The sequence below is a fragment of the Podarcis melisellensis genome (genome assembly GCF_964234715.1).
Source record: "Podarcis melisellensis genome assembly, chromosome: 11".
NCBI classification, from domain to species: domain Eukaryota; kingdom Metazoa; phylum Chordata; class Lepidosauria; order Squamata; family Lacertidae; genus Podarcis; species Podarcis melisellensis.
Window position 1 is genome coordinate 26,704,899 of NC_138543.1, and position 24,412 is coordinate 26,729,310.

Sequence of the window (24,412 nt, forward strand, 5' to 3'; positions counted from 1 at the left end):
TAAGTACCAAAACCTTTCCCTTTTTCCCCTGAAAACACTGCTTATAGCTTACTTTTCTCCCAGGGCAAACAGCCTGATCATAAAACCATGCAATACAATTGAACCATTTCAAACTGTTCAAGGAACTGCTTACTGCTTAAGGAACATACTGTACGTCCAACACTGGACCACGACAAAACTAATCATAGGCTCTCTACAAATAAGGGACTATCTTAAGGCTGCAGCTGTGAACGCAAAAAAAAGAGAGAGAGAGAAAGAAGCAGCAACAAGCGCTTTGTTTGGGTACATTTCCCCTTTTTTTCGAAACTCAAAACCTGCTCGAGCAGGAAGCTGATCTTCCGCCAGCCAAGGTTGTAACGTTGGGACGATATGCTTCAGAAGCAGGTGCACCGGCGTAGATAAAATAGATTTGCTTCCTCGACGTCGTAGTTAGTAATATATATAAATTAACGGCACACAGCGGGGCTTGCAGACGCCGCTTCCTCGCCCTGGTGCAAAGGCTGGGCAAAAGGGCGCAAAAGGCGGAGATCCACTAAAGTCCCCGCGACACCGAGACGAGAAGCGAGGGGGGAAATTCGCTTTCGCTTTCGCTCCCCCGGCTCTGAGGGAAACGAAGAGGCAGGGGCTGCGGCGGCCTCCTCACGCTCCCTTCCTCCGAATAGGTACGGGGGCCGCGCCAGCGCTGCGGGAGCCGGGAGAGCAGGTACCGCTCGCGGGATAAGGGAAGGGAGCGCAGGGGAGGCGGAGGCCTCTCCGCCGAAGGGGCCTAGCTTTGGCGCGCACCTCTTTTCGCAGTAGGAGCAAGAACGCTCCACTGCGCATGCTCACCCTCAGCAGGCCGCCTCCGCCTCGCTCCCTTTTTTGAGGCGCAGCGCAGGAGGCCCAGGCCGGGTTTGGGGGCAAGGTGTCGGAGGGGCCTGGCCGCGTGCGTCGCCCCTACCCCACCCCTGTACCTTTCACCGTCATAGTCAGTCCAGGGATTCGCCCGCAGCCCGCAACACATGTTTTCTCCCCCACGGAATCATGGGAATTGTAGTTTACCCCTTCACAGGGAGCCATGTTTTCCCGGCACCTTGAAACTACAGTTCCCAGGAATCTTGAGGGGGTGGTCAGGGGGAAGCTCGGGTGCTTGAACTGTGGAATAAGTAGGCAGCCGCAACGACAAAAATGGCCGAAAATTAAAACTACCTGGAGTTGAGGAAAAGTTGCTTCTCCTCCACCCCACCGTGCTAAAAGTCCAGCTCGCTTTGGTGGAATTAGTTGGCAGTAAAATGAGGACAGACCAAGAACTACTGGCTTCTAGCCTGCCCCAAGGGGTTCCATGTGTATCCCTGGGACTGAGTGCTTGGCATATGGGGCTGCAGAAACAAGCCTTAGACTTGTGCACCTACCTGCTGTGCATATTTTATTTATTTTGAAAGTTTTACAGATTATCACAACGCTCTGTGTGGTCTATGTGAAAATCTGTAAAAACTTTTTTTTAACGAACATAAGATGACTTAGGCTGTGCACACACCAAACTTTGAAAGCAAATTCATAGCCCATGTCTTCCCCCAAAGAATCTTGAGAATTGTTGTTTACCCCTCAAAGCTGCAATTCCCAGCAGCTTAGCAAACTACAGTTCTTAGAATTTGGGGTGCAGTGGTGCTTTCCATTATTGTTTCTTAAATGTACAGTATGGGGTATACACAGTGCTAGTTACATATCTGGGTAGGCTTGCTAAAATGAAAAGTTTTCCCGTAGACATCTGAAATAATGTAGCAAAGGCACCTGCCTCTACTATCAATAGGCAGGGAGTATCAAAGTATAGGTGCCACCACACTAGAAGTTCAGTTCCTTGCAAATGCAGAACAGACATCATCATGGCATTTGTAGAAGGGCAAGATCTGCAGATCAGAGCAATTGAATAAGACATGTATGATGCAATGGAAGTGCTCCTTCAGTCTCCACTTTATAAATCCAAAGTGCATGGAATTCTGCACTGTTGATGTTTTTCTGACACAAAAGATTGGATTGATAGAGAAAGCCATAGGTGGTAGTCAAAGACGTTTTAAAAGGTTTTTCTATTAATTTAATAATGTTTCTTTATTAGATTTGTCACTGGATACAATAACAACCTGACACTGAGATTGCTGCTTCCAGATTATACCTTGAAGAAGCTGAAAATGTTTCTATTGCTAGTCATTTTAAGTCTTGTTCCATTTTTGAGCTGTAATCAGTTTCCTTGGAACAAAAGTAGGCTTCCCAAGCATGTCGTCCCAGTTCATTATGATCTTCTTATTCATCCAAATCTCACCACTTTAACTTTTACTGGACTGGCCAAAATAGAGATTATGGTAATTGAACAAACTAGTTCAGTCATCCTGCACAGCAAATATCTCCGGATCACCAAAGCTACCATCCAAGGAGCAACAGGAAGCCTTGATGCTGATAAAGAAGTGACTGTTTTAGAATACCCACCATATGAACAGATTGCACTCGTTGCTACTGAACCACTGCAAATTGAGCACAAGTACATTATTAGCATTGAGTATTCTGCTAATCTCTCAGACAGTTTTCATGGATTCTATAAAAGCTCATATAGAACTCCAGAAGGAGAAGTAAGGTAAGTCTATTTTCATTTAGATTTGTATGTATCTTTTTGAACTTCCTGTTTCCTATGATTCATTGCTTCTGTGCTTATAAAGTTCGTGTCATATAGAATTGCAAAACACACGCAAAAAACTTGCATATGTGAGGAGCTCCAATCCCACATTAAATACCTGTCTGGAAGCACCTTTAGGTTGCAGTCATATGCATATTTATATCAAAGTAAATTTCATTAGCATAATGGAATCTGCTTCTTAATACACTGTTAAAAGTTTTTTAAATATCTCTTTCTTCAATGAAGAAATGCAAGCTGATTTCTATTCATTAGGTGAAATGTTCATCTTTGAATATTTTTACTGTACTACTATGTACTGTACTACTAACAAAGCATATATGTCATGTATTCTTTTTCTTAATTCCAGGGTGCTTGCAGCAACACAGTTTGAAGCAACAGCTGCACGTATGGCTTTCCCTTGCTTTGATGAGCCTGCATTCAAAGCTAAATTTTCTATTAAGATCATAAGAGAACCGAAACATCTTGCACTATCCAATATGCCCATTGTAGGTGTATACTTTGTATTCTTTGAACTGCCTAGTTGAGCAAGATAAAGCAAAGTAACGTAGAAAACATTACCATTGTACACTATAAACCACATCTCATAGGAGTTTATGTTCATGTTGTGTTCACTTTTGGTGCTCACATAAGAAAGCAAAGCAGAATTTAAAAATAAATATATTCATGTGCTGGAAAAGTGTAAATCTGTTGAGTAGGGCTAGAAATAGGGGGCAATTCCCTCCTGCTAGGTTGCCCTTCTTAACTGATCTGTTTCTAGCTTCTTCTTAGATGTAGGTTTGCAACTGTGAAATGGAGATCGTAGCATTTAAGCCTTAAAAGAGCTATGAGGGAGATAATATATAGTGTGTGTGTGTGTGTGTGCGCGCGCGCGCGCAAGACCAGAAGTAATGAATGTACTTCAGAGCTAGAGCTGAAATGTAATAGTTTTTACATTTTTTAGGTGGAATCCATAAACATCGGAGGGCAGCTCATTGAAGACCGTTTTGATGTCAGTGTAAAGATGAGCACTTACCTAGTGGCCTTCATTGTTTCAGATTTCAAATCCGTTTCCAAGATGACTTCCCGTGGAATTAAGGTAAACTTTTCATATCAACTGAAGTGTTGCATATTGATATTTTAAAATTGTAGCAGTTTCAATTTTTAAAGTAATTAGAGCCTAGAAAGGTTTTTAAGAAATTATTATGGGTTAGAGCTAGACTTAGTCATACTTAGAGTAGATCCATTGAAATCAATGGTGCTTAAATTGGTTGTGGCTAACTCTGGATCCAACCCTATAGAATTTGAAATATTTTTTCAGTAGTTCTCAAAACGTCTGTTACAATGCTATAAGAAGCAAAAGTTTAGACTTGCAGTGGTCATGCTCCATTTGTTAAGCATCAGTTATATGGATAGCAGCCATTGCACAGCTGTTTACATTTGTTGGTAGAAATGTGTACCAGTAATGCTTAATTTTCTAAACTGCTGGGATAAAAATTAAAAAGCTTGAGTACATGCAGTTGCAAAATAGATTGAGCATCTGGATAATGAGATAATGTGCCTTTAAATTAAAAAATAATCATAAAGGCAGTCACAGGGCACTTCATCTTTCCTAGTTAGACTTTCAGTTTATCTGCGCTAAAACACCATGAGGTAGCTTAGTATGAGATACATACAGCCACTGCCCCAGGGTAATCCTGTGTACTTCATTTCTAAGCAAACATTTGAACTTGGTCCCTGTCCAAATTCAACTCTCTACCCACCACAGTGGCTCTTCCCTATAGAATCATGGAATTGTTGATTTGGAAAGTGCCCTGAGGGCATGGGCATAGCCAAGAATTTTGTTAGGGAGTGGCACGACTTTGTTAGGGGGGCAGGACTTGGGGGGCAGATTAGAACCAATATGATTGGTCAGTATTTCTGTTGTTTTACTTGATCTAGGGGAGGCAACAGCTCCCCTGCCCCCACTTGGCCACGGCCATGCCTGAGAGTCATCTAGCTCAACTTTCTGCAGTTGATAGCCACCCAACCTATGCTTAAAAACCTCTAAGGAAGGAGAGAGCATCACCTCCCGAGGGAGACCATTCCACTGTTGAACAGCTCTTACCATCAGAAAGTTCTGCCTGATCCTTAGTCAGAATCTCCACAAGCAACCTCCACAAAATAAAATTGTCTTGATTCCAGGGTTTGACAAGGTTAAAAAGGTTATATAAGAAATGGATACTTTCACTGCCATTGTTAGTGTATTTTTTGCTAAATTAAGATCCACCTTCGGAGTCCTTTAATTTGAATGGATCAGGACTATGTCTTCCTAAGAAACATATCCTCTGCCATTGGTTTTTACAGGAGTTTGCCTATGCACAGAACGTAGGAAAAGCTAAATCAAATGTTGGATGCCTTTCAACTTTACTCTCATTTTAAGGTGTTAACAAATTAATTATCTTTTATATTTTCTTAAGTTGGAGTTCAGAATTCATCAATGTTTGTGTTTTGTTGTTGGTGATGATTTTAGGTTTCAGTATATGCTGTACCACATGTGATCAACCAACTGGATTATGCCTTGGATGCCGCAGTAAAACTGTTAGACTTCTATGAGGGATATTTTAGCATTCCATATCCTCTGCCTAAGCAAGGTAAACTCGCTACTTTACTTTGGATAGAAATGTTGGTTTAAGTTACACATACATGCAAACGAAACCTACCTATGTGTATGTTTACTTTCAAAGTTGACTTGTGAATTTATAAATGGAGTGAGCAGGTATGAGGGACAACTTTTTCAAAATGTATTTGCAGACCTTGCAGCTATTCCCGATTTTCAGTCTGGTGCGATGGAAAATTGGGGATTGATTACATACAGGGAATCTGCTTTGTTATACGATCCTGAAAAATCCTCAGCGTCAAGTAGACTTGGAATTACCTTGGTTATAGCCCATGAACTTGCTCACCAGGTAAGTTATCATTAATTTTATACATGAACTTGATAGCTGCGCTAGTCAGTGGATTCTTCAGTGTAATGAAGGCACCAGAGGATTAATTTAAAACAGTTGAAAATCTCTGCTATCAGATGTTTTCTCTTGCAGTGGTTTGGAAATCTAGTCACCATGGAATGGTGGAATGATCTCTGGCTCAATGAAGGATTTGCAAATTTTATGGAATTTGTGTCTGTAAATGTTACCCACCCAGAACTGAAAGTTGTGAGTATTAACATTCCAGTTTTTATAATACTAAAATGTTTCTTAAAATCAATGTTGATTGCTCGCTGAAGATTATGAATTATTATTATTATTATTATTATTGGAAATAAGTCAAACCAGCAACAATCACCTGAAAAGATTCTTGTCCATAACTCCAGACACCCTGGACCACAAGTCGTATACTGCTATTCATGTATATGGGATGGGGCATGGGGGCAGCATGAGTTTCAGGGCTGGGAGACCGATAAAGGACGTGTCCCTCTTGGGCAAATAAGCATCCTGGCATTGGCAAGCTAATTTGAGATAAAAGCTGCTACCTTGTTTCAGGTGACAGGCGAAATAACATTCTTAATAGGGTAGCACTTCAGTCACCAGAATTGAGATAACATGTAATTATCCCACTACCAGTGACAATTAGCTTGCCAATGTCAGGATGTGTGTGCTGTCATCAACACTGATGTGATGTGTGAACGGCCTATAATTGTTTAACAAAAATACATCACTGTAATGGTTTTACATCCACTTTAATTGTCACTGTTAATATTTTTCACATTTCATTTTCCCCTGATTTCACTGCTTACATTTTTCCTCTCTCTATATATATATTACACGTGTAGGTGTATATTCCTGCCAATTTAGGATAACACTTCATGCACTTATAAAGCAGGGGTCCTCAAACTATGGTTCGCGAGCCAGATCCATCTGCCAGGGCCCTGAACCCGGCCCAACCCAGTAGTTGCAGAATCCACCGCTGTCTTACCGGGTCTATGGCCTCGGAGGGCGGCAGCACCATCACCACCCCTAGCACAGAGGAGGCAGGGGAAAGGGTGTGAGGGTCTCCTCGGCCCTCCTCCCTGTTCAGCGCTCCCTTACTCGCTCTAGGCCAGGAGCTGACAAGGCTTACCTTGCCTGGGCTGGTTCACTGCCTCAGAGCCCCCTCCATGGGTTGGATCATTTTCTGCATCTCAGCAGACTCAATTTTCTGCATCTGTGTCGATGCGATATCCGGCGCTGCGCATTCCCTTATTTAGATATCCATCTAACGACCATCTCATTAGCCAAAAGCAGGCCCATACTTCCCACTGAAATACTTATAAGTTTATGTTGATTAAAATCACAAATAAAATATGTGCAGTGTGCATAGGAATTCATTCATATTTTTTTCAAACTATAGCCCTCCCCCCAACAGTGTCTGAGGGACCGTGAACTGGCCCCCTGTTTAAAAAGTTTGAGGACCCCGTTATAAAGGGAACTCTAGCACAAAAAAGCCTATGGTATAATAAGTATTAATCTTTAAGGTGCCACAAAACTCCTTCTTTTTTGTGAAACAGACTAACAAGTTTACCCTCTCAGAAAATCAGTCAGGTAATTGGGGGGGGGTTTTCAAAATTTATTTTTCTTTTAATTCACAAACTTGCATCCTTAGGTACATTGTATGTTTCAAAATCAAAAAGCAGTCGCCAAATGATGGAAAGGCAGGATATCAATCTGCTAATTAATTAATAAAGAGTACAAATATTTTTGTCATAGAAATTAAGTAAAAACACTGATAGCTTTTCAGCTATACTTTTAAATGACACACTAAAACAGCTAACACACAAGTTAAGACTTGCAAGAACAGTAAAACACAAGGACACTTGCTAGAGAGTGGTGGAACTTAATTGGCTTTACAAATTCACCAGAAAACAGAAGACCAGTTCCTAAGTCTTTCATGATACCCATTCTCCCTCTACCCCAAATTTATACAAATGACTACCATTATAATGTGTGAATTGTTATTATTACAAAGGTGATTGTATCTCCTGAGTTGATAATTGTAGTTCTTTGGTTTTGTTAACTTTATGTAAAACCTCTGAAAAATGACAATAAGTAATTTTTAAAAGTGACCTTCAAACCCTATTAAACAAGTACTTTGTTTTTCTTTTATTAGGAAGATTATTTTTTAGACAATTATTTCTCTGCTATGGAGGTAGACGCCTTAAATTCTTCACATCCTATATCGACCCCTGTTGAAGATCCATCTCAGATTCTAGAAATGTTTGATAGTGTTTCCTATGAGAAGGTAAAATTTTAAAAAATTTCTTATTTATGTATTCTTTCCTTAGTTCTGATGAGATTCTTATAAGCGCTCAGGGGCTTCATGTGCCCTAATATTTTGAGGATATCGACCCACCTTTTTGCCCTTATGCACAGTTCATTACACTATTTATTTTATTCTGTGTAAATGCACTCCTTCCCTCAACCATCAAACACATAATGAATACGTTCTGTAGCATTTGTTTTAATTTATATGGACAAAAAACTAATATAAAAGCCGGAACCCAAAGATGAGAACTTTATGAAAGATTAGGGCTTAGGAGTGTCCTAATCAGAGCACCTGAACATCTTTTTGCTCCAGATATAGATAAGCAGACATTGAAAAAGCAAGTGTAGAATTTATCGTTTCACTCCCGTCTTTTCAGGGTGCTTGTCTTCTAAATATGCTACTGCATTATATCAGCCCAGAAGTGTTTAGAGCTGGAATTACAAAATATCTGTCACAATTCAGCTATCAGAACACAGAAAACGAAGATTTGTGGAAAAGCTTGTCAGGTGTAAGTATTTCTTGCATGTTTTCTACCAGCATACCTAGTGAGCAATGTCATAATTATCAAAGCATTGCTAGCCAGAATTGCTCTTTGAGCGGTATTGTTGCATGTGTTTTGAAGCCTTAGGTACCTAATTTCTGAGTTTTGTTGCTAGGTTTGCCTTGCAGAAGCAGCAGGTCGAGGACAAAATGATGGGGTTTGTGGCAGAAGCCAGGAGACAGTCTCAACTTCCGTGAGTTTGTGTTTTATTGCGTGCTGTATTTCTGTTTAGAAATTTATAAATTTCTTACTAAAGAGGGAGTAACCACCCTTTCCACGAGTGAGGGTGCATAACACTTAACTGATATTCAGAGACCAAGGCATCTGTTACTTAGGAGAAAGCATCAGCACCTCATGCTCTACATTAATGGTTTCCTTCTACATGAACAAGTTATGATGAGCCTCTGGTTCCCTTTCATGCCTATGAGGAAGAGATTGGAATCTCTTTCTGCTGATTTTAAGCAATCTGCAATTCTCAGTTAAATCCAGAGACAGTGAGCTGTAGTTTATTTAAACTATGGTTTGGAAGAAGTCATGGTTGAACACTGGTTTGAGATAGGTTGTTCTAAAACTATACTTTAAACCAGTGGTGGCCAAACTTGAACCTTGCAATCTTTCTGAATTGTTAGAAACCTGTACTTCAGTGGAAATCAGATCCCACCTCCAACCAGCTTTATTCTTTGTGTGGTTAGCATTGATGCAAAAATGGAACTGGTTTTTGTCACCATTTTAATGTTACAGGAAACCATTCATTCTTAAATGTTTCTCTGCCATACGTCAAAAATGTCACCCCACACTATTGTTAACTATGGAAAGTCATACAGATAAGACAGATTTGTTATTTTTATCTCTTTGCTGCTACTGCCCAATGAGCAGCATCTCAGTTCATATTTTTGTCCCTGATTTATAGCACTGGACCCAAAATGGGCTTCATGATGTGAAGACCATGATGGACACTTGGACACTGCAGAAAGGATTCCCAGTGGTAACTGTGACATTAGAAGGGAAGAAAGTCCATGTACACCAAGAGCGCTATGTGAAGGCTTCTAGTTCTTCTGCACCAACCGGGTAATGGCAAAGGAGCAAGTGAAGCTCCACCACTGGCTAACACTTAATTATAAAAATAAATAAATAATGCAGATTGCACTGTGATTTCTTAACTAGTTAGTATTTAGGGAAGTTTTTTATGTCTGGCATTTTAATGTATTTTTAAATCTTTTGTTGGAAACTGCCCTGAGTGGCTGGGGAAAGCCAGCCAGATGGGCAGGGTATAGATGATGATGATTATTATTATTAGAAAAATCATATTGAATATTCTTTTACATCATACAAATAAATCAGCTGAGGGCATTCTAGACTTCCTAAATGACAAAAAGTTACAATTTCTAAACTGGAGACTGGTTGAATTTTGTCCTGTAGGGAATTTCACTTGTTACATTTCTTTGAGAGCACATGTGACTGATGGCAAAGCCTTAAGGAAACAAAAGCATTTTCTTAAAGATAGGTACTCATAGTAGAGAGTTAATATGGCAGGAATCATTAACCATCTCTGGAAATGCAGGTTTGCTTTTAAGTGTGTGAAAACAGACCTTGCAGCCATAGAACTCTCAACAAGAAACCCCTCTTTACATCCACCCAGTCATGCAGCTCAGTGGTCAGCTTAGATATGTGTTCATACAGGCTGTTGAAACAATCAGCTAATCATCATTGATTTTACTGTAGGAATCTGTGGCATGTTCCATTAACGTATATTACCAGTAAATGTGCTAAAGTTCAGAAGTTTTTGCTGACAACTAAAACAGGTATGTTTGACTGAATTCAAATGGGTAAGAAGTACAATTATGTTTTCAAACTTAAATAATTTTATTATGGAAGATTATAAGAATTAAGAAGATACAGATGTTCGAAGCTATCCATTTCTTTAGTCCCTGTAAGACACACAGAAGTTTTTATCCACAAAGCAGCTGTGTAGTAGACATTAAGGCTAGGTTTTTAAGTAATTTTAACTATCACTAATCAGTTATTTATCTGTGGTTGATAACTGTAAATGAAATGAGTCATCCTGCTGGACAGAAAAATACAAGGTTGTGATATATTTTGTGTGTAGATGACATCATTCTCCCAGAAGAAGTGGAGTGGATAAAATTTAATGTTGGAATGAATGGTTATTATATTGTGCACTATGGAGATGATGGATGGGATGCCCTAATTCGTCTTTTGAAAGAAAACCATAAAGCAATTAGCAGCAATGATAGAGCAAGTCTCATCAATAGTGTATTCCAGATGGCGAGGTAAAGTATGATAAAAGGTAAAGGTAAAGGTACCCCTGCCCATACGGGCCAGTCTTGACAGACTCTGGGGTTGTGCGCCCATCTCACTCAAGAGGCCAGGGGCCAGCGCTGTCCGGAGACACTTCCGGGTCACGTGGCCAGCGTGACATCGCTGCTCTGGCGAGCCAGAGCCGCACACGGAAACGCCGTTTACCTTCCCGCTGGTAAGCGGTCCCTATTTATCTACTTGCACCCGGAGGTGCTTTCGAACTGCTAGGTTGGCAGGCGCTGGGACCGAGCAGCGGGAGCGCACCCCGCCGCAGGGATTCGAACCGCCGACCTTTCGATCGGCAAGTCCTAGGCGCTGAGGCTTTAACCCACTAAATGTCTCTTTGGTAAGCAATGTGCCATTTTTGTTCTATACAACAGTAATACAGATAACACTACTTCATCACATAATAAAATGAGAGAGACACTCCTGTATCATTTGCAAAATTAGAAATCCAGAACTTCCCCAGTGATGTTGCTTAGGCCATTCCTGCGTGAATAACGGGAGAATTGTGACACTACTAAAACAGTAAGAGTTAGAAAAGATAAGAGCTTGAGATCTCAGAACTAAATACTGCTTGCTGTTCCTATAAAATATAATAGCTCTCCTAGTTCTTGCCCATTGATACAAGGTCATCTTGAACCAATCCTTTGCAGACGTCACTACACTTTTGCTAGCATAAGGATTGAACACATACGTGTTTTATAGCCTTGTTAGACACAGACTTTCCCCCTAGAAATTGGCCTCATGATACAGTGGTGCCTCGCAAGACGAAATTAATCCGTTCCGCGAGTCTCTTCATCTTGCGGTTTTTTCGTCTTGCGAAGCACCCCTATTAGCGGTTTAGCAGATTAGCGCTATTAGCGGATTAGCGGATTAGTAAAAGGGAAAAAAGGGGGAAAAACTCGCAAGAACTCGCAAGACGTTTTCATCTTGCGAAGCAAGCCCATAGGGAAATTCGTCTTGCGAAGCACCTCAAAAGACGGAAAACTCTTTCGTCTAGCGAGTTTTTCGTCTTGCGAGGCATTCGTCTTGCGGGGCACCACTGTATTTGGCACAGCCATTACAAGAGGTTTATAGAACGCTCCCATCCTACTTTATAACGAAAATATTTCTTCTGAGTAGAAACAATACCTGCAGCAAAGTATCTGTTTATACTTTCCCTTGATCCACATGGGGGGGGGGAGTATATTGCAGAAATACAGCAAGCCCACAACTTTTGTGGTTACATTCCTAAAGCCAAAATTGTGTATAGTCAAAATGCATTGGGTTCAATGGCAGGTGGCATTTCCAGAGTCATTTTCCCTGGAGCACCACCCCTTTTCTGCCCCCTTTCTATTTCTTTGCCTTGTGCGTAAAGCTTGAATGCACACAAGTTCAATGTGCACAAGTTGTGTATATATCTTGTAATGAATATGTTGTGTCAGGTAATGTACACAGCTGATGTACATCTCTGAGACAGCACATGATAATGAACGGCAGCCGGGACGGTGCCTATTTAGCAAAGTAATTTGGTCCCTATTCCGGAGGCAGCCCTTGGTTGAGGTCCCAGAGCTGAGGATATCTGATAGAGCCAACTTGCTTTGCTAAGCAGGGCTGCGTCTAGTCAGTGTCTGGATGGGAGACTGTACTGAGAGCCTTATGTATACCAACTTCAGTTCCATGAAGGAAGAAAAGTGGGGTATAAATGTACTAAAAAAATACATAGCCAGAGACAGGAACTATTGTTGGTTAAGAAGGGGGTTGGCCTTCATGTGTGTGTGTGTGTGTGTGTGAGAGAGAGAGAGAGAGAGAGAGAGAGAGAGAGAGAGCGCATGCATGCAGATCAGTACTGTTCTGATGACCTGTGGGCAGGATTGCAAAGCTGTGTTAATTCAGGAAGACCACAAAACCTGGTAAAAAGCACGAATAAATATAGGACGTATAGGATAGAGTAGGAAGTATGCAAGACAGAGAAGCCTGGCAAGACAGATAATAAGCAACGTTGCTGCTGAAATCTCTTCATGATACACATAACAGTGGATCAGCTGCTGGCAGTTTTAATGTATTATCATATTGCTACACTTTCCTGAACTCAGTGTATATAACACAACATGCAGACAGCTGCAGAAGTTCAACACTCCAAACCATGTTTTGCTTTTGCACAATTTGCCATTGCGGGGTGCAAAAATTCAGGAAGGTTTCATTCATAACATTAGCTGTTAAAAAGGAAAACACTAAGATTAGTGTTGCTAATATGTATTAAAAATGAAAAAACTCTGTACTCTGAATGGTTCAGCCCCTTTAACAAATATTTTAATGTGTTATTACTGACACTTTGTTTCCCACAGTGCTGAAAAGCTGTCGATTACTAAAGCTCTTGATTTAACAATATACCTACAACATGAAACTGAAATTACTCCGGTGCTTGAAGGATTGGATGAACTGATACCTTTGTACAAACTTACGGAGAAGAGGGACATGAGAGACATAGATAATCAATTAAAGGTAAGAAGGGGAAGACTGAAAAATAGCCGCCAACACTTGCAGGCTGTCAGCTCACATACTGAGGTTATTGGCAATAATTTTATGAATGTATATGTGTTGTACTGTAGAATGAAAGAAAGCTGCTTTATTATTTTGATTCTCACAGGATGCAAGAGTCAGTAGGGGCAGCATCCATCACAATATAGAGTGTACGATCAGCATGTCATTAATGGAAAGAAGCCAAACAATAACTGTTAGTATTTAAAGAAACAGCAAACACTACCTGCTTAAAGCAATTGGAAATTAGATAAGGTTAATATGTTATGATTTTATTTTAATATGATGCATGCTTCTTTTTTAAAAGAAAAAGTTCATCATGATGCAAGGGAGCAGGGTTCCCATTTATGTAGGTTGTTGTTTTTCTGGAACATAGATACGAAGCTGCCTTGAAACCATTAGCTCCTGTGTGCATGTGTTTTATAATCAGAATTTCAGGTGGTTAATTATGATACCTACTTAAATCATTTATTGTTCCATTGTGTTTCAGTTTGGTTATTAAACAACTGCTTCCTTCAGCCATGGAAGTACATTTGTCTGTGTGTGTGTGTGTGTGTGTGTGTGTAATTGCCTTTCCCATTCTGCTTATATATACAGTTTTTAACAGATTTGGTTAAAAAATTGATTTCATGTGTATGTTTTTTTGTATGTTTGTGAAATCACTCTAGGGATACATAGTCAATCTAATGAAAAACATGATTGACAAACAGTCTTGGGACGATGCTGGGACAGTGTCTGAGCAACTACTTCGGAGCAGTCTTCTGGGGTTTGCTTGCGTACGAAAGTACCAACCGTGTGTGGACAAAGCAAAAGAGTTCTATACAAAGTGGAAGGACTCCGATGGAAATTTCCAGTACGTGTTTCTCTTCTGTAAGCAGCATAGCATCTTCAGGCTTCACAGGGCAAAAACATGCATCGTGGCAACTTAAATGCTGTAACGCCACCCCAATTTAGCATACAAAACCAGGGAAATAAAAAAAAAATCCTTCCAGTAATTTTTTAAATTTTATTTTGACTACGGCAGACCAACACAGCTACCTACCTGTAACTAAAACCAGGGAAGTCGCTGTGTTGTGGCTGCTCAGTCCAGCTGGGTGGGAGAGCATGAAATCACTGGATAGAGGAAATTTGCTATTACCTGTGAATTTGCCTTTTCAATGACTCTTGAGATGAGGCAGTCTGACTTGAGTAGTAATTTGCAATTGAATCCAGACATGGAATAATAGAATCGCAGAGTTGGAAGGGATTGCAAGGGTCTGTGGCAATCACACAGGGTTCCCGGATGTTTCACCGTCTATTGATCCCTGTGCCACCACTTTATTTCTCGCTGCCACCACCCAGGCCCTACCTGGTAAAATACTGAGTCCAGTCAGGGTTAAATTGGAACATAAACTTCTGTTTATTTATTGCAGTTTAACAAGCATGTGGTTTCATAAACAATCTCAGTCAATTACAATCATGGGGTGCCTAGCCAGGCCTATATCTTCCGCTACTTGCTCTCACTCACTAAACCACCTCTCAGATATTTACTTGTCTTCCCAGGTCCTAACTGTTCCTGACTCAGCTTATTTCGCTACACTAACTCAACCTACCCACAGACTCTATCCTAATTCACTCCCACTCCAACCAACTCCCAACGAACTCCCCCTTTGTCCCTCCCAGAGCTGGTTTTATAGTCCCTCTGACTCCACCCCCCTGGGTTCTGATTGGTTAACCTGTTTAACTATTTCACCTCCAGCACTCTCATATGTTAATGTCACAGCATCATCTAGTCCAACCCCCTGCAATGCAGGAATCTCAGCTAAAGCACCCAAAAGAGATGGTCCTCCAAGCTCTGCTTATAAGCCTCCATTGAAAGAGAGTCCACAACCTCCTGAGAGAGTCCATTCCACATAAGAAACCAACACCAAGAAATGCATGTCAGAACTAACCTGAAGCCTCCATTTGTTGCAGTTTGCCCAATGACATCAAGTTTGCGGTATATGCTGTTGGAGCACAGACGGACGAAGGCTGGGACTTCCTTTTCAGCAAACACAAGCTGCCCGAATTTAATACTGAGAAAAGGATAATTGAATCTGTTCTTAGCCTAAGCCCAAATAAGGAGAAGCTTGAATGGTGAGTACAGTGGAACCTTGAGTTGCGGACATAATCTGTCCCGGAGGCACATCAAAGTGTTCGCATCCAGAAGTGCCGCGTCTGCGCGCAGCACAGTTTAGCGCTTCTGTGCCTGTGTGAGTGGCGAAACCCGGAAGTAACCATTTTGGTACTTCCGGGTTGCTGCGGGACGCAACTTGAAAAGACGTAACCTGAAGCAGACGCAACATGAGGTATGACTGTATTCTCTGGAAACATCAACGGCTTTAAATTAAAAGAGAGATGTTGTAAATGCAAGGCCACAGCCACCCGTATTTTCATCATCTCTCAACCATTGCAATGCTACAAGAAACAACAACATTGTAACATTGGATTGGAACGAAGTGTCTCACAGTTAAAAGGTCAGTGCACACACCAATTGCACATTTTGTTCATGTGCACTGGCTTGAAGCATATAAATGCTGTTTCACTTTGTGGCAGTTCCTATGGAATTAGAAGCTGGAACAGGGTAAGGCAGGGCAGATCAGATTTTTAGGTGAGGTGCAGGAGACAAAGGTGAACAAGTGGTGTCTGATCTTCAGCTGCAGGCCAGCTTTTTCATTCTTTTAGGTCTGGGTGCGTTCTGAGCGTTCTGTCTCCCACTGCTCGTCTTCGCCAAAGATTTCAAAGAGAAGGAACCCTTCCCCACAGCACAGATGAGATTAATCTGAATAGTTAATTTCCCCCTTTGATACAGATTTTCCCCATTTCAGCTTTTCAATCAAACTTCTCTATGGCCCATAGGCTCTTCCACATTTTGTAACTAGGGAAGAAACAGCCTCAGCCCAGTATACCCCCATCTTTCAGCCCGAAATCTAGCTTCAAAGGCCTTCTGGTGGTTCCCTCACTGCGAGAAGTGAGGTTACAGGGAACCAGGCAGAGAGCCTTCTCAGTAATCGTGCCTGCCTTGTCAGATGTCAAGGAAATAAACATCTGAAGGCAGCCCTGCATCTGGAGGTTTTTGATGTTTGATGTTTTATTGTGGTTTTGTAATTTGTTGGAAGCCACCCAGAGTGGCTGAGGCAACCCAGTAAGATGAGCGACATATAGAATTTATTATTATTCCTGCGTGTGGCACAGTACCCCCTTTCAGCACCTTTTCTTCTTTCCATGCTGACTATATGAGAGGATGCTTGGGGGAAATGAAGAATAATCTCTCTGCAGCGAAAGCTAAGGGTATGAAATCAAATAGCCATTACACTGTGTACCATTTATTCGTACTCGAGTTTTCCTGTTCCTATTAAGGTAATAATATTATTTCCTCACACTGAGGTTTCTTTTCTTTGTTTAGGTTAATGGAGCAAGGTTTACAGGATGACTTAATAAAAATGCAGGATCTTCCGTATATTGTTCTCTACATTGGAAGGAACCCTGAGGGTTATCAGTTAGCCTGGAAGTTTCTAAAGCAGAATTGGCAGACATTTGTAAAAAAGTAAGTTTTAAATATTATCGCTCCTTGTACTCCTGTTTATTTTCTTTCTAATATAAAAATATTTACTTCATGCACTTCTTCGGTTTGCATAGGTTTGAACTTGGTTCGAATACCGTTGCACACCTGGTTACTGGATTGACAAATAAATATTCCACAAAGGAACAACTTGAAGAAGTAAGCATATCTCGCAACCTGCATTATATGTCCGTGTGACTCCATGATTTCATTTTTTTTTAATTAATTGCTTTTCACACATGCATCTCAAGGCAAAGTGCAGCAGCAGCAGTTGTTGTTTAAAGCAAAATTGACATCCATGGCAAACTGACAAGTTGTATTATTATAGGTTCTTGGAACCCAACATATAAATGCGTGAGACATTTATGATACTTAACTGCTCATATGCTGTTCTGCTTCCATTTATATTATCTCTTTGTAAATCTGAAGCAAAAGGCCTTTGAAAACACTTGTAATTCATGTACAATTTGGACAACAGGCACATTTCTTTTCTTTATGCCTCCATGACTGAGAATCTCTTATGACTAAATCCAGGCTGTACGGTTAGTGGCATTGGTACAGGAAGAATAGGATGCAGTCTCCTACAACGTTTTTTTCTTTTTTCAAACCCCATTGAAGATAATGGGAATAGTACAAGAATTTATTGTGGTATTTATTTATTTTTACTCAACAGGTAAAAAGTTTCTTCAACTCCCAAGGCAAAAAAGTTTCAGAGCTCCGTGCTGTCCACCAAGCAATAGAAACCATTGAAGAAAATATTCAGTGGATGGATAAGAACCTTGAAAAAATCAAGGAATGGTTACACACCAATAGCGGAATGTGGAACTCTGCATGAAGCACGATTTCAGAATGAAGAATGGTAAGTTCTTGAAAAGATATGAAAAATGCTACTTTCGTAAACGTATGTTTTTATAAAATTCTAAAAACTGGAACGCTGATTAGTACATATATTTGAGCTTATTCTAATGACAGAGGTTGGAAAATATGAAATATACTTCCAAAGTGGAGGAAATAGCATTAAGGCCTTGCATGCATGTCAAGTTATGAATTTACAACAGGAGTGGTGAAAATTGGACCTCTCTTAGACCAGGTCTTTATGCCTCTCTAACTAGAGTCTGGGACTCCTCCTAGGCCATTCCCATCTCAAATGCTTGTGTGTGACTGAAACATGTCCTAGAACTGATTATGCCTCTTGCTTGCGTGGATGGAGGAAGGGAAGATATCTGTGTGTTGGGATGTAGAAGATCTGACTTTTCCATAGCTGGAATGTTGCCAACTATACTGTAGCAAGTAACATCCATTACTTCACCTACAGAGGATCAGGACCTTTTGATTCAATAGGTCCACTTTTGCATTATTTCTGAACTCAGATAAGGTATGGTTAACTCTTAACTGCAGTTTATGCAGCTGTCCGTTTCAGACCACAGTCTCAGATAATACTGAACAGTATTTAACTGAAACAAGTACTTCTGATCTGATGACTGCCCCCAGAGGAGACAGTGGGTGGGAGTGGGAGCATGCAAGCCTAAGGCTTGCCCCCTTAATGAGAAGCCATTCTTCCAGACGCAGCCGTAAACTACAAGATCCAGTAAAATAAGTTGCACTATGTTCGAGAGCCCATTCCCAGCTCTGCTGAACATACGCGAAATTTTAAAGCACCCAATAGTTCAGCGATCGAGAAAAGAGCATAAGACTCTTAATTCCAGTGTTGTGGTTTTGAGCCCCCTGTTGGGTGAAAGATCCCTGCATTGCAGGAGGTTGAACCAGATGCCCCTTGTAGCCCCTTCCAACCCTACAATTCTGTATCAAGGGTCTGATCCAATAACTGAGTGTGCAGCACTGCTGCATTGGGATAGAGGAGATATTTCGGTTTGGTCGAAACCTGTAAAAGGTACCTTCTTCTAGACACAGCCAGTGTTCTTGTCTAAAAATGGCAATAATAACCATGTATTAAGGACACAGTTCACAAACACAATTTACAAGGTAATACATTCTAAAACTTTATTAGTGTGACAGGCAATCTTAATACAGACTTTCAAAAACAGCCCGGTATTAACATTAGATTGTCAAGGACAGTCAAAATTCTGATGTCCCCAGAGGAACACCTCCTGCGCTTGCTCCTTTTGAAGTAAGAGCGATGGCAGAAAGTGGCCACGCTCCTGTGTAACTCCCATGCAGTTCAAAGGGGCTTGCACAGTTGATATTCCTCGCAGGTTGCGGCTTATATATTTGACCATGGTAGTCTAGAGAACTAGCTACCTGGAAGCAGACTTGACCAAACCAGGAGTAGCACATTACTCCAAAAGTCAATAAAAAAATTGCTACTCACAATGCAAAGCATATCAGAACCTGCTGTTGGAGCCATAGCTTTTCTCACTGCAAGGAATACCAAAAAGGGGGGTGGGGAATAAAACATGGAAGTTGAGCAAGCATTGCATCCAAATTAGTTCACAAAGCACCTCTGTATTCAGCTGTGATGTGAATTTATACATCAGAAACAAGCTGTGTAATCTGGATTCTGGGGGTGGGGTGGGGGGAGCTATACCAGTGTAACTTATAGGAACATATTGGAGTCCTATGTGCATCCTTTCTGGAGTACCCCTATGCAATAGCAATTCAGATGCAATATGACGCCCTTTCTGCAAGCCACTGACAGGCGGTCACAATCAGAACTCAAGGTTTCAAATGAAAATACTAGCGGCACTGTTCATATTGAATACTATGTTATTAGAAGCCAAGGAATGAGAAACAATCGCTTCTACTCTTCTCCCACGTTTAAATCTTAGCAACTGATTACTCACTTCTGACGAACTATTCTTCAAAAGGAATACCCGCAGGCAGATGATAGCCAAAACACATTATATTCCAGAATATTTAGAGCATTCATTATACTAAAAAACCAAAAACCAAACCACAGCTTTTCTGAACTCTGCTGAGATTTGCAGGCACTATGTGTAGATTATGTGCAAAATTTGCAGACTTTTTTTTTCTTTTTGCATTGCTATTAAATCCGTAGAAATACTTTTCTTACAAATATAAAGCGTCCGTTCCCTCTCATAACTGAATAAAATTACAAAATAAGAGACAGTAAAATAAATGGAAAAAGGTCATCCTTGAAAATAGTAAGATTCATGCCTCCCATGCCATTATATCCAAATACCATGATACAAAAACCACCCGGGAGACTATCTTGCTTCTGCAAAATAGCTTCTTCTTTTTTTTTTGTTCAAGTGCAGCAATCCACCAGCAAAACGAAGACTTTTTTGCATTAGCGATGAAAAGCCTAGACAGGGAGGAAAGGAGAGCACATTATTTAGCCAGTAAGGGGAGGAAACGTTATCTCATAAATCAGAATTCAGCAGGTTCCCAACAAAAAATAAATATGCAAGTTGAAACCACCAGCATGGTCTGTCTGTGGGCTCATGCAAACTTCCTTGCAATTTGTTCTGATTCAGTGGTAATCGGCAGATTTTCCTGGGAAAGCAGTAGGACAAAAAAAAACCCACTCAGGCGCAGACTTAGAAAGTGCAGACTCATGCCTGGAAAGCACATTGCAAAAGGAAGTTTGGATGAGCCCTGTGTGTTGGTCCTTGTGAGGCTGTACAAGTATCAGCTCCCCTTGCCTGCCCTGTTCAATGTAATTTGCTCACTCTGGTGGTGGTTGCTTGCCTCAAGCAGAAAACAGGTGCTGCCAAAGCAAGAAACTTCTCTCTCTCTCAAAAAAGGAGAGGCACTAGAGGCTGCAACTGAAGCACACAGCAGCAATTCTGTATAGAAGCATGAAATAGGTGAAGGATCTTCCAAGGACCCATAGGATGTTCTCTGAGAGAGGTCTCAAAGCCCCTCAGAGCTGCCATGAAAGCCTCTGCAGCAGTAAGAGGAAAAGAGAGGGATGTGCAGGATCCAAAGCCAACTTTGATCCAGATTCAACTCTCTTGACATGACCATGAAATGCAAGAAAACTTACATTTTTAGACCCTTGTTTTTTAGAGCTGGTATTTTAATTTTCAGAGCTCTTGGGAAAATTAATACCAATTGATAGAATTCCTGCTACTTAACAGTATGTGAAATCTCATGCATTTATTTTTCAAAAAGTATTTCAATAATAAATGCTGGTGTCCTTTTTCTGGAGCCATTCCAACATTTTAAAGGTACTTTACAAAGATGCTTTACCCATATATAATGCATGTTTCTCATGTTTTGCTATTTGCTAAATGCAAAAGTAATTTTTAATATACTGTTTGAAAGACAATTTAGCATGCCAGGTGCAGTGTGAAACACAAGCATACTCAGAGCTTTTACTAAAGTGCAACCAACCAATAGTCGGTTTCTTGGTTGATCTGCACTTAGAATATTCTATGTAGAAAGCAGCTCTGCACATGCAGTATATAAATATTGTGGGTCAGTCCACACATTAGGAGTTTGGTAGATGTGAAGCCTCACAAACAAGCTAATGTTGCCAGAGGGTCTGGGGGAGAACCCAAAGGTGGAGGAACCAAAATGCCCAAATCCCTGCTGGGTGCACAATGGAAGGAAGTGGAAACACGTATTTTCAGAAAAGTCAATTCATTCTTCTTCCATAAAGGATGCACACAAATTTGCATGATTAAGTCGAACAGTTCTTACCTGGTAACATTTAACTCTTTTTCTGTTTCTCAGATTTTGCGCTGGAAGACTGCTCCTTTGCCTTAATGGGAAAAAGTAACAACCATGTTATTGGCTGGAATGCTGAGGTCACGTAACAATGTGGATAAATATTTGAAATAAAACACAGCCATTTAAGTAAAACAAAGCTTGAAATCAAAGTGTTTGTCATGAATAAGGAAGTGGAGAGACACACATTTGAGAGGGCTAAAAACTACACAGGAGACACATGAATGGCTTTTCTGAAGTTTTGTTTTTATTTTCATGCATCCCTGGAGAGAGCCAGCATTTGATCATAACAGTAGCACAGGGGAGCTGAACGCTCCCTTCCTTCAATTGTTGCTGATTAAAGCACTACCTCCCTGTGAAAGATGCTGTCAGTTTGAGAGAGAGAGGGGAATACAGGTATATGTTTTCTACATACAAATGCACACTAACCATCACCAGGAGGCCCACAATTCTAGATTGGGGGAAATGCAGGGAGGGAGAAAGAGTTGCGCACCCCAATCTTCCTCTGTGCCACAAATGTTGGACACCCTATATAACACATACTTTGACATTTAAAATGAATGGCTACATTCATGATCACTGTGCAGTGATTATAGTCATAAGATGACTTACATGATCTTTGATGGTTATTTGTGCCATACATCGTTCAATGTAGCCTCGAGTACAACTGCATGTGCAACTGGCCTTCAAATTGGGTGTTTATTTCCACTATTCAATCACAATTTTTTTACACTTGAACACAGCTCTGATCATTAATCAGTTAGGATTAACAAAGGTGAAACAGGGTGTATAATCATGTTGTACATCACTGTACAAGAGGCTAACACAGGAACAGCAGGCAGTTTACATTTACAGTGAAATAACAGTGGATCTAAGGTCCTGCAAAACAGATGCTTTGTGGCTAAAATGCCACAGATTAGGGGGAAGTCATAGAAATCTGGGTCCTCAGTTTGGCACTCGCACAACATATAGTGAGAGAGATGGAATATACCATGAGGGTATGTGCTCTATACCTCTTGGGACAGAACATGCCTACCCAGAATTCTCCTACCGATGTTCCCACCTCCCTTCATTCCCTCCCCTATTCTCAAATCCTTCCAAGAGTGCACAACAGCAGCTTTGTGAAGGTTTCTATTCCAGCGACGGTGGAAAAGGAGAACAAGCCTCCTGGCCTGCAGTAGATGCGGAAGACAAGTGTTGAGGAATTGTGCAGAGTGTCTCAGAACTGCCTGAAGTTTATAAAATGGGCCATGGCTGGTCTAACTACACTCTGCAAAAATTCATCTTTCTAATCAACAATTTCATACCTTTCTGGATTTGGATTTCTTTTCATCTTTTCTAGCTGGTTTTGATGTGGCAGCATCTTTTGTTTTTTCATCCTATACCAGAGAGAAAAACCACATTAATATTTGGATTAAAATGCACCTGAGTCTGAAAGAGTTTGGTAAAAGATTTTTCAAGCAAAGTGTTACTTCTGCGAGAGCCACACAAAGTGGATCAATTGGGATGACATGAATAATCTGGAAAAGCTGCACACGCAGGCAGCAGTAAGCATGGTGGTGTAACCACCCTAAAACTAGCCACTCTCTAAGGGCAAAACTTAAAGGGCAAAACAAGGGATGCGGGTGGCGCTGTGGGTTAAACCACAGAGCCTAGGACTTGCTGATCAGAAGGTTGGCGGTTTGAATCCTCACGACAGGGTGAGCTCCCGTTGCTCAGTCCCTGCTCCTGCCAACCTAGCAGTTCGAAAGCATGTCAAAGTGCAAGTAGATAAATAGGTACCGCTCTGGCGGGAAGGTAAACGGTGTTTCCGTGCGCTGCTCTGGTTCACCAGAAGTGGCTTAGTCATACTGGCCACATGACCTGGAAGCTGTATACCGGCTCCCTCGGCCAATAAAGCGAGATGAGCGCCACAACCCCAGAGTCGGTCACGATTGGACCTAATGGTCAGGGGTCCCTTTACCTTTACTTTTAAGGGCAAAACTGTGTTTCCATATAGTTCCATGGTTCTTTTAAGGAGACACTATCTTTTATACAGCTACTGAGACTGTAATCACAAGTGGAAAACAGTCTGAGGAGAAAGTAACTTATTCTCCACCCCCTTGTACCCTATATACTGTTTCCCAATTAAAATTGCCCATCACACCAAAGCTGGTTTTATTCCTGCCAAAAAAGATAATGAGACTTTCTGCCAGTTCAACATATAGAGTAGGTAGATGATACCATTTCATATATACTGTTCATGGGATAAACTCATCTTACACTCTGGAATAAGATCTAGTCGTTTCAATGGATGGGAATTGGAGCAATTATGCATATTCACCATTGTGTTGGAGACAAACAGGCTGCCTTCTACAAAAAAAAAAACCAAAAAAAACCTGGCCCTTTGAGTGGTAAGAGAGGCAGCTCCATAAATATGTCCATGCTTGAGACAGCTTTATTGTGAGAAAAGGTCTTTAAATGTCACAAGAGTTTACAGTTTTAGCAAGCATAAGATATGTGCCAGAAAGGGTAGAGGGAAATGTGAAATAGAGCCAACCATTATTTTTTGAGGTCCAATGGAGAGATGGAAACTTCAACAGGAGTTCTAGGATTCATATTCAAGTGGTTGATGAGTGCCAATAAAACTCAGGTTTAAACCCAAGACATAAAATAATTATCTGCATGGATGTAATTAAGGGGCATTTAACACTTTCATTATATTGGCCTTTAAGAAACTCTGGCTAATGCTCCAAGGAGGGTAACCTCCATGAAATAAATAAGCTGATTATTTCTGAAATCTTTGGATAAAAGCAGCATAAAGTCTCCCTTTTCTAGAGAAACTCTTTACACTACATTCAAAGCCTTATAAACCCAAGTGGAATCAACCTCAGAA

At 40.9% G+C, this 24,412-nt stretch overlaps 2 protein-coding genes across 10 annotated transcripts in view; one reads left to right on the forward strand and one right to left on the reverse strand.

Moving 5' to 3' along the window:
• Positions 1-272: 272 nt before the first annotated feature.
• Positions 273-21,676, forward strand: ERAP1 (endoplasmic reticulum aminopeptidase 1). Of its 3 annotated transcripts, none has more exons than XM_081930491.1 (20): positions 273-384; positions 2,093-2,605; positions 3,012-3,150; positions 3,606-3,740; positions 5,154-5,274; positions 5,435-5,589; positions 5,722-5,835; positions 7,766-7,897; positions 8,298-8,429; positions 8,578-8,655; positions 9,373-9,530; positions 10,185-10,264; positions 10,570-10,753; positions 13,112-13,268; positions 13,973-14,157; positions 15,258-15,419; positions 16,729-16,869; positions 16,962-17,043; positions 17,558-17,743; positions 21,544-21,676. In XM_081930491.1, the coding sequence occupies exons 2-19, from the start codon at positions 2,166-2,168 to the stop codon at positions 17,717-17,719; spliced, it is 2,757 nt and encodes a 918-aa protein (XP_081786617.1). In that variant the 5' UTR covers positions 273-384; positions 2,093-2,165; the 3' UTR covers positions 17,720-17,743; positions 21,544-21,676. The 3 variants fall into 3 exon arrangements, with proteins under 3 accessions (XP_081786617.1, XP_081786615.1, XP_081786616.1); XM_081930489.1 differs by lacking the exon at positions 273-384 and adding an exon at positions 492-703; XM_081930490.1 differs by lacking the exon at positions 273-384 and adding an exon at positions 492-662.
• Positions 18,872-24,412, reverse strand: part of CAST (calpastatin) — a 60,219-nt gene continuing 54,678 nt past the window's right edge. For all 7 annotated transcript variants that reach the window (XM_081930509.1, XM_081930508.1, XM_081930507.1 and 4 more), the window contains 3 exons: positions 22,845-22,916; positions 21,511-21,571; positions 18,872-20,167 (listed from right to left, as the gene is read on the reverse strand). In XM_081930509.1, the coding sequence (XP_081786635.1) occupies positions 21,521-21,571; positions 22,845-22,916 (123 nt within the window). In that variant the 3' untranslated portion in view covers positions 18,872-20,167; positions 21,511-21,520. The remainder of the gene's footprint in view (positions 20,168-21,510; positions 21,572-22,844; positions 22,917-24,412) is intronic.

What these genes read in the sequence shown, in the direction of transcription:
- ERAP1 (XM_081930491.1), top strand. Translation starts at nt 2,166, where the DNA reads ATGTTTCTATTGCTAGTCATTTTAAGTCTTGTTCCATTTTTGAGCTGT. An exon ending in TGTGGAAAAGCTTGTCAGGT is followed by an intron (nt 8,430 to 8,577) that starts GTAAGTATTTCT and finishes TTTTGTTGCTAG; the next exon opens with GTTTGCCTTGCAGAAGCAGC. An exon ending in TTTGCTGACAACTAAAACAG is followed by an intron (nt 10,265 to 10,569) that starts GTATGTTTGACT and finishes TTTTGTGTGTAG; the next exon opens with ATGACATCATTCTCCCAGAA.